At 40.2% G+C, this 9830-nt stretch overlaps 1 protein-coding gene across 1 annotated transcript; it reads right to left on the reverse strand.

Annotated features, from left to right (window-relative positions):
- Nucleotides 1–609: 609 nt before the first annotated feature.
- Nucleotides 610–1880, reverse strand: LOC117495327 (trace amine-associated receptor 8a-like). The gene is made up of 2 exons (XM_034146524.1): nucleotides 1708–1880; nucleotides 610–1429 (listed from the first exon to the last, which is right to left on the reverse strand). The coding sequence occupies exons 1-2, from the start codon at nucleotides 1878–1880 to the stop codon at nucleotides 610–612; spliced, it is 993 nt and encodes a 330-aa protein (XP_034002415.1).
- Nucleotides 1881–9830: the final 7950 nt, after the last annotated feature.

Consider the following 9830-nt stretch of genomic DNA (forward strand, 5'->3'; position numbering starts at 1 on the left):
CTGCTTGCAGCTTTAATTCTTATTGCCAGCCTCAATATGATGATTGTTTTTCTACATTTTAACCCCCCATAATTGCAAGAGACAATACATGTAAATAATCAAGGGTAATGGTAAAATAAACATGTGTTAGCACTCAACAAGATTTATTTTTGTTATTGTTATATTGTATCGTCATTGTTTTGGAGAACCAAACCTGTTATGTGTCAGTAAACCTTCTCTCCTTTTTCTCTCTCTCGCTCTCTCACTCTCTCTCAAACACACACACACACACTCTCTTTGTTTGAAATTGCACACTGACCTACTGCCAACGACATAATCAATCACTCTGTAATGCATACTGTCTACTAAATTAAGCAGAATATTGTTCACACTGAAGTCAGCAAAAGTAAAAAAAATACTACTTCTTCTACGCAATGTAATATTATCCAGTTTTATTTTCAAGGCAAAATTATTGAATATTTTATTGTTACATAATGTTTTACTACAGTACGTAATGTGTAAACCTTACACATTGCATTTTGACTTTAATTGAGTGACTCAGCAACAATAGCAAAAATATGTTCATCTGAACAGAGGTTTTTTAGAATATATCTCAACCCCAGTCCGTCATTACAGTATTTTAGAATCACAAGAGTAGGATTGAAGTATCTTAAGGGAAACAATGAGCTTGATAGATTTTCTAAACCAGGGGTATAACAAGGCATAAATCAATGGGTTCAGACAGGAGTTAAAATACATCAACCAGACTACAATGGGTGAGGTTGAACTACTATTTTCAATATCCTCACCTATAAGGGATGGAGCGTAATATGGAAAAAAACATATTAGAAACACAAGGACAACAACACCAAGAGTCCTGGCTGCTTTCATCTCAGATTTCTTAGCAGTTGCAGCAACTGAACGTTGCATAGTGACAGCGATAACATGAGATCGCATGGCTCGAGCCTGAGACACAGCCACCACAAACACTCTCATATACAGAACTATGATAACAGTAATGGGGGCAATAAAGTTAACAACTAAGTCAACAGCTCCTGTGATATAGTCAGTAACAATTACACACTCTCCATGGCAAGAATTCTGTGAATCAGGTTGACTCAGAAAGTCCTTTAAAATGAGACAATTATAGATAACAGAGCAAATCCAACACAGACAGATGCAGATTTTTGTTCTGTTGAGAGTTACTCTGATGGTGTAATGTAGAGGGTCACATATAGCAAAATAACGATCAATGGATATGAGCACCATGTTTCCAACCGTAGAAGAGGTAATGATAAAATCAACAATATAATACAGAGCACACATCAGGTCACCCAAGTACCAGCAAGTCTCTGTTAGAAGGATTTTAACGGGCATCAAAATGAGGCCCACAAGGAAGTCTGAGACAGCCAGGGAGAGGATGAGGAGGTTAGTGGGGGTGTGGAGCTGCCTGGAAAGGAAGAATATCATCATAAATAAGATTATCAATGATAGCTTGTAACAAACAACAGCACTAACGCAGAAAAAAAGAATATTTATGGACATGCATTTGTTGAGGAGTGCCTGCTTGAACTATTTTGTCACACAACGTCATGTTTGAATGTATTATAATTTAAAACAGCACACCTATTATCTGAAACATTCATTAAAAGGAATATATGCATGGCTAAATCATGTTACTTTTCAATCATGAACATATACAAGCTTAAGCTGAAAGTTTGTCTGTGCCTGAAGTGGGAGATAGAGATGATGACCAGCAGGTTGAGAGCTGCAGTGATCAGAGTGATGAAGGACAGCAGGATGTAAGCGAGCAGGACATCTGACTGAGCTGGCGTTGGCTTCGTGCAGGATTTATTGAAGAGTTGTGGAAAGCAGAGTTCATCCCTTTGGGAAGTCTCCATCTGCAGAGAGATGTGTTGAGAAGCTGCTGTGTTCTGGCAAAGCTCTCCGTTCTACAGCTGATATATCTCTTCTCATCTGTCCTGCAGTACTGCTTACTTTCTAGCAAACACTAAAATCCCTAAGCTCTACTTTGTTTTCTGCAGTCATCTTCATCTCAGTCTTCATCACTTGCTTCCATGGATCTCACAAAAATTACCCTGGTGTTAGTTATTACATTCATGTTTTACCATACAAAAGCAATTTACTCTGGATTCATGGTGTAGTAAATTGCAAGGGGGCTTCTAATGCTGCGTTCCCACCGGACGCGATGCGATTTTTGGGAGCGGCGCGATTACATGTAAAGTGTTAGTGGTTCTTGAACCCCGAGAGCAGGAGAGACTGAAAAGAGTCAAGGCAAGCTTATAAAAGTTAACAGCATTTAATTACACAAAAGATGCGGTGGTATACAAATGAAATGGGCACGTTGGTGGTTCCCCCTGCCAGCTGTTTGGTCCCGGTCCGCGCTGGGTCAGCTGGGGGCAAGGAGAGTAGTGATGTGTCGGTCGCGAACGAGCCGATTCTTTTGAACGGCTCTTTGGTACGAACGAGGGGAACCGAGTCGTACTTGGTGAGAGCCGTTCTTCTTATCGTTCAATCAAAGTTGGTCCGCACTCACTGCCTGCCAAAATTCACTCGCCTTTTAAAAAGCTTGATTTTGTTCCCAAAACGTATTCTGTGAAGACCCGCCCCTACTCTGATTGGTAGGTTTCAGCACGAGGAGTTAGGTGGGGTGGGTCTTAACGGAATACGCGAGAGAGAGAAGTCATAACAAGTGGTACTGGACAGATAGACGACGTGTTTTTCGGATGGAAAATGAGCCAAACGCGAAAACGCAGCAGCATTTGGATGCACTTCAACCAAAACCCAGGCAGTGATAAAGCGCACCATTTGTAAAGGCAAAATATCCTTTAAAGCAGGGTCAACAAATAATCTCCATCGCCACTTAAAAACACACTACTAATATTAAGAGTTGCGTGAATTTCATTCAAGGCAAGGCAACTTTATTTACTTAACACATGCAGAGGGTAAATTCAAAGTACATTCACTGACATGAATGACATGGATATGGCGCCACCTTGTGTCATGTTTACAATGCAGATTATTGACATTAGGTCTGGCAATGCAGTCAATCATTATCCTGGTGATTATTTCGCAGATAAACCTAGTAACCCCGCCCCCTTTTTTAAAAAACGGCTCTTTTGAACGGCTCTTTTGAACGGCTCTTTGAAAGGAACGGAGCCATAAGATCCGGCTCCCTTCAAAGAGCCATAATTCCCATCACTAAAGGAGAGCGAGAGATCCTTCTTGTGTCTCCCGGGTTACAACTGTAGTCTTCTCCTATTGGCCGGCGTCGACGGTGGCGTGTCCAATGCAAATCCTGTCGGTTTCTGCTGCTGAATTACATCACTCTGATGTCTGTGGTCATCTAAACATTCCCTAATAAACCTTATTCCAGCGTCAATAAATGAGTGTTAAACCCAGGGTGTTTAGTGTACAACATCATGTTATTTCACCTTCAATTCACGGTTTGAAAACGTAGCATTTCGCCACATGCTAATGCTAACAGGAAATGACGAAATTCACCAGCGGAAAACCGGAAGTCACTTGTGAATCTTCGGTTTTCAGAATAAAACAGATTTAAATGAAATACAGTGTATTTCATTCAAATACGCCACATCAACATTGATTTTAATTTCTAACAATCCCTCCTTTCATACACTTTAAGGTATGAACATAATACTGAAATCAATGAGTTCTTCATCTGAACTTTGCATAGTACATAACTCATAAAGGGTAGAAAATACAAATAGGAACAATACATATTCATCATAAATGCGAAGTTTTTCATCTGTGCATAACTTCTAGCTTAAACCTTTAATGTCACTTCGTAAAATAGCAGCAATTAGCTTGGTATGGAAAACGTCGAACTCCCTCCTTTCACATCATATATCATCTTCATACTGTATCTGGTGTAAAGGCACTTGTTCTTTCACAAAATATAAGGAGGATAAAACTATCTGAAAATATTACTCTTTATTTAAACAATCCTATCCTCTTCAGTGTTGCATCCACTCCCTTTTTCCAACTAATGTCTAGCGCTATTCTATCGGTCTGTTTTTATCTGACTGTTTGTGTCAACCTTTTACTGTGTCTCTGGTGTGATTTATGAATCTCTGCTGGTTATATCAGATATAGTTCTCCCCATCCACATTCTTGTTGGTTGTGGGACAGAGGAATAATAATTCAGAACCTGCTGATATCTGAATCTTAATACTCGGCATATGTTACAAACAAAATAAAACATCTTCATGGTGAACTAAATAACATATTTCAATAGCTTGGAAATGTCTGATGAGCATCTGTGTTGTTCCTAAATAAAATCCTTGTAATCTTTTTCAAATCTAAATATAACAATGAACTATTCCTGTTTGTGGTAAAGACACACACTAACTTTATGTAATATAATTTCATTATTATTATTATTGGATTCAAAACAACTAAAGTCATAATGCTGTCAGAGTGTGGTTTCCTGAGTGTATCTGTCCTGTAAGGTACGTCATTCTCTGCTTGGATCATGTGCAGAAATCCCATCAATTTCACCTGGCAATACTGCTTCTACCTGTCTATTATCAAGCTGAAAAATGAACACAGAATTCCAACATACTGTCATCAAATGTCTTTCTGTTATACATTTAAATCCCCATAATGACCTAAACAATAAAGTCTATGGCTTTTACTTCTATTCCTTTACCAGGCTAGTTACAAGATGTTGTCTAAATTAAATTCTGTGTCATTACATTACTATGTTTTAGCATTACTATGTTATATGTTCTTTCTATATTTCAAACCTCAGTTACTCTAATATCTGTTAAAATATTACAAAATTGTTTCATTATCACAGGTCAACTTCTTTGGTATTCCATTCTGGAATTACATCTCTCACAGTAGCCCCTTGGCCACTGATTCTGCATCCGTGTTACCTGTTCAAAATGCAATCAATATTTAGAAACATGTCAACATTCATCAAACAGTATCTTATCCCCAGATATGGAGCAGGTTCATTCTAAAACTATCATTCAATGCTCAGTTTGAACATCTAGGTTGGGGCGGAAGGTTTCTTTCAATCCCTAAAAGAAAAAAAAAAAAAATGTAAATTGTGAATTTGACAGCCATGTTGACATTATACATTATACACACTCCCCCCTTTTTACACATGAACTCATGTGTAATAAAATCCTGAAATGGGGAGGGGAGGAAAGAAAACTTTCAGTTACATTTTGGTTAGGGACATAGCAATTTTACATCCATTATTATTATTATCTTTCCACAGTAAACACCTCAGTGAAAATAAGTGTTTCTCTTCATCTTTCAGTCCTAAAAGAAACAGAATCTTCAGATTATAGTTTGAGTTTTTTCATTTGCAAAACGCCAACTCCTGTGGGAGTAAAATATCATCAAGTAGATTAGAAACGGGTCCCATGTGCGGTTTCCCTTGGAGCTCCAAAATAATATGTTAGTCCAAAAACATGCTTGGTTAGTTATTGTTTTAGAATCATGCAGTTACACTGATCACATGCCGGCATTCATTCACACTCATACCGTCTGGTTGTCAAGTCAGGTGTGGTCAGGTACACCCCAGAGTCAGTCATTGACAGTGCTTTTGTCACACTGTCAGTCAGGGTCAATGGTCATTTGGTCTCGGTTTTTTGGCCATGTCGTGCTCTGCAGAGTCTTTTCAGAGGTAATTCAGCATAGGCGGGTACCCTTTATCTACAAAAATATGTCATATGCGGAGCGCCATTCCTTATTCATTCACGATTTCAACTATGATTTTCAAGATGGTTCTAACTTTTCATTGGGACTTCTGCCTCCCACCTTTCTTGAAATTTGTTACAAAATTCACTTCCTTATAGTACTACTACTGCAGTTTATTTACACCTAATTAGTATTAAAATGTCTAAAAGATCTATTTCAGAAACTTGTGTACATGTGGCTATTATCTTGAGTCAAAACATTATTAGGATCTGTGTAGCTCTGCTATGTATTTCATAACTCCTTATAATAATTTAAACCCCTTTTCTGGTCTACTTAAAAAACAATGTTAATCCCCTTAGCAGTGTGTGGAACCTTGGGTGTTCGAACATGCAGCAATTACTCCCTCCTTCATCAAGGATTTAAAACAGAAGTCATTTCATATTTCCATTTTAAAGCCCTCCTATGGTAATAACTATGCCACAATGGTGAAATCAATACTTTAGATTGGAATACTATATTTGGCTTGGTCCTAGCTCTCCCTTTAACATTATCCATACAAATAAAGATTTGTCTGAACTTATACAGTGGTTCCTAAAACAATCCCTTTAATCTGTAGATCAATATTGTAACAAATTAAATCACCACTTTATTCACACATGAATAAGAATCTCTTGATGGAAAGATTGAAGAATATAGTTCTACTCTGTACTCCAAAACACCCACTGCGTAGTGAATGTTTCCATCATGTCTCCCCCTTTATCCCTCAGTGTGTTTTAGGATGATTCTCATTTTACTTTAATAGTTTCCTCTTTACTGCTATTTTAATTTACCAATTGATTAATTCATGGTTAATACATCTTTTTGTCTTTACGTATTTATTAAGTCAATTCAAGTTCTTTAAATGTGGTCACTTTTATGTGCGTTTTGTGAATAAGTGTGTTTATGTGTAAACTCACTCATTCCCGTTTTCCTGTTCTCCTCCCCTGTGTCACGATCTGTCTGTGTTGTGTTTTGTCTTGTCTTTTTCTGGTTTCCTGTTTTGTTTTGAAATGTTTTCCTCGTGTCTTCTCTGTTCCTTCTTCCTGTGTTTGCCTTCCTGTCTTAGTTTCCCTGGTGTGTCTGATTGTTTGATTGTGTTCACCTGTTGCCCTTGTGTTTCTGCCTCCCTTACCCCAGCTGTGTCTCGTCTTGTGATTACCCCTCTCTGTATTTAGTCTTGTCTCTTCCTGTGTTCCCCTGTCGGTTCATTGTTTGTTTCTCCTGTCTCCCACCATGTTGGTCACGGTCAGTTTTCTGTAGAACCTATGTGTTTCATGCCATGCTATTGTTAAGCTTTAAGAATAAAGCTCGTTTTTGTTTCAAGACCGTTTACCTTTTCTGATAGTCTGCATTTGGGTCCTACCCTTCCACGCATTCCTTACACCCTGGTTTTCTCAAGCCGTGACCCCGGCCTCCTCACTTCCAATCGACCATGCCAACTCCTCTGATTCTGTCTTCAGTCCATCAGCTCTTGAATCCATCGGCTGTAACTCTTTTAGGCAGCCTTTGGCCCAGTTACATCTGCAGCCCACATCATGCCACTGTTCTTGTACTGCTTTGCATTTCATCTCCTCCTTTACAGTCTCTCTACTGTTTTTATGGAGGGCGGATTCTGCTCTCATGTCCCACACTTTGCCTGTCCGAGGGACTAATGAGAGTATCTCTCTGTATGTCAGCATGCCGTTTGGTTCTGGATGCCACAGGTGGAGATAGTTCTGGCTGCAGTTCTGGATGCAGTCTTGTTGTTGTTGTTGGTTCAGCTCTGGTTCTCTGTCTGTTCGATGGAGAAGGAGGAGTCTCCTGTTGGGTTAGGTCTTTTGTCAGCTTGGAGGGTCGGGGTCGTAGCCTTTCTGACTCAGAGGGGGAGTCCAGGTCTCGGGACGCATTACCTATAGGAAGTCTAGCACACTGAGGTTAAAAAAATTCAACCCTTTCCACTCTGTCTTTTTCTAATCATACTATCTGTCTTAGTTGTTAAATGCCATCTAAACAACACAATTAATGTCTACTAATGTTATTACAAAATCTCCTTCTAAAAATTATTTCAACCATTGTTACATATTTACCCAACATAACTCTTTCAAGAAACCATTTTCTCCTATACATTGAAATACTTACATGTTTCAAGCATCACATTCCCCACACTACGAAAGAACATCTCCATACTTTCTCCAATATTGTAATCCCACTGTTTCTCAGAACAACAGTAAAAACCTGCTGAGGACACTAATCAGATCACAGTAATGTAAATTGACTCAAGTGTAAGCCCATGTCTACTTTCCATTATACTTATTACTTTTGGTGAACATTAAGTTTATATTATCTAAATTCCTTGTCTATGACTTGGAAATAGTTTGAGTGTAAAAATGTGTTTTTTCTCTGGTGGTGCCTTACCTAAAAATGTTCAATTACTTATTGTGTTGTACCAGTTTTTCCAAAATCAGTTCTAACTGCCGTGCCGTTTCTGGAAATGTGGCGGTACGGCTACACAATTTGCAAGAAAGTGCCAACATGTTCCTTTGTTAACTCTGATCCGGAGTGCATCTGCAGTGCGTTCTACAACTTCCCATGGTCCACTCCATACAGGTTGCAATGAGTTAATCTTGTGGATTTTTACTTTCACCCAATCACCTGATCCAACAGAAATATTCATCATGGACCTGGCATATGCTTCCGCCTCAATTTTCCTAATATCTAACACTGGTTCTCCTCTGTATTGTGAGGGGCTACATTGTGGTGGATATTGCTGAGTGGGGCAATCTCTGGCCAAATGTCTACAATCACCACATATGAAGCAGCCATCATCCCTTCTCCCTCTTGATCGTTGCTTTCCTCTCCATTGTCCCTTTTGTTGTATGGGAGGGTATACCTGTGCTTGCGGCTGTACTTGGGTAGGAGGATATGCAGGTGCTTGCTGTTGAAGATACTGTGGTGCTTGTGGCTGTACTTGGGTAGGAAGATACACAGGTGTTTGCTGTTGATACTGTGGTGCTTGTGGCTGTACTTGGGTAGGAAGATACACAGGTGCTTGCTGTTGCTGGAGTTGTGTGGGACATTCATTGGACCAATGTAACGTCTGACCACATGTGTAGCAGCCACCATTTTGGAAACCTCCTCTGAAACTTCCTCCTCCGCTTTGTTGGTTCTGCATTTGATGCTCTGGTTCTTCCTGAGTTTGAACTGTTGGAGGTGTTCGCCCTGCCTTCTCTCCTAGTATGGCCATCTGCTTTGTCGATTTCTTGTTTATATTAGCTTCGGCATCTTTCTCAGCTTCGGCATCTTTCTCAGCTTCGGCATCTTTCTCAGCTTCGGCATTTTTCTCAGCTTCGGCATCTTTCTCAGCTACTTGTATCTTCAAAAGTCTTAGTTTTAGTGCTTTCATCACTTCGTCATTTTCCCTCTGTGTTGCCTGGTATGTCATGTCGTGGTGAATGAGCTGTAGTTTCCATTCTTCTGGGAGTTTAGCTTCTAATCCCACCACGGCTTCCAGGCATGCCTGCACTGATCGGGGAAGGGCTTTAATGACCGCGTTCTTCCACAACATTACGACAGCCGGAGAAACGTCATGTCGTTCTCCAGTGCAGTCCTCCCACACTCCTTCACATCTCTTCAGGAAGGTATGCATGTCCTCCCCCGGTTCTTTTCTCAGGCTGTTGAGGGCGTGTAAACTGCGTGTTGTCGGGTAGATGTTACGAATAGCAGCCCAATAGCTCGACCTGATATTGTTGAATGAAGTGTCATCTGGAGAGTTGGTGCATTTGGCCATGAAATCTACTGCTCTTGCCTCTAGTCTGCCTTCTATCCGTCTAAGCAGTGCCCACATGTCTCCCAAGCACAGGTGGTCTTGGACAGTGTACTTCTCCAGATCTTTCACCCACTTCTGACCTCCTTGGGTGAGTGGAGGTAGCTTTGCCACTAATGATTCCATGTCCCTGTGAGCCCATGGTTGGTAGTCAAATCCTCCTCTCTCAGCCGCTATCAATGGCATGGAGGTATGTGCACTGGTCTTGGTTCTTCCAGCTTTGGGGCATGTCCCAGGGTATTCGTCCCTATTATTGTTCTCTGAGGGAGATGCAAATCTGCGTCGTTGCTGTGACTGTTCTTGGTAGGGGGAG

The sequence above is a fragment of the Trematomus bernacchii genome, unplaced genomic scaffold, assembly GCF_902827165.1.
Source record: "Trematomus bernacchii unplaced genomic scaffold, fTreBer1.1, whole genome shotgun sequence".
In the NCBI taxonomy this organism is placed as follows: domain Eukaryota; kingdom Metazoa; phylum Chordata; class Actinopteri; order Perciformes; family Nototheniidae; genus Trematomus; species Trematomus bernacchii.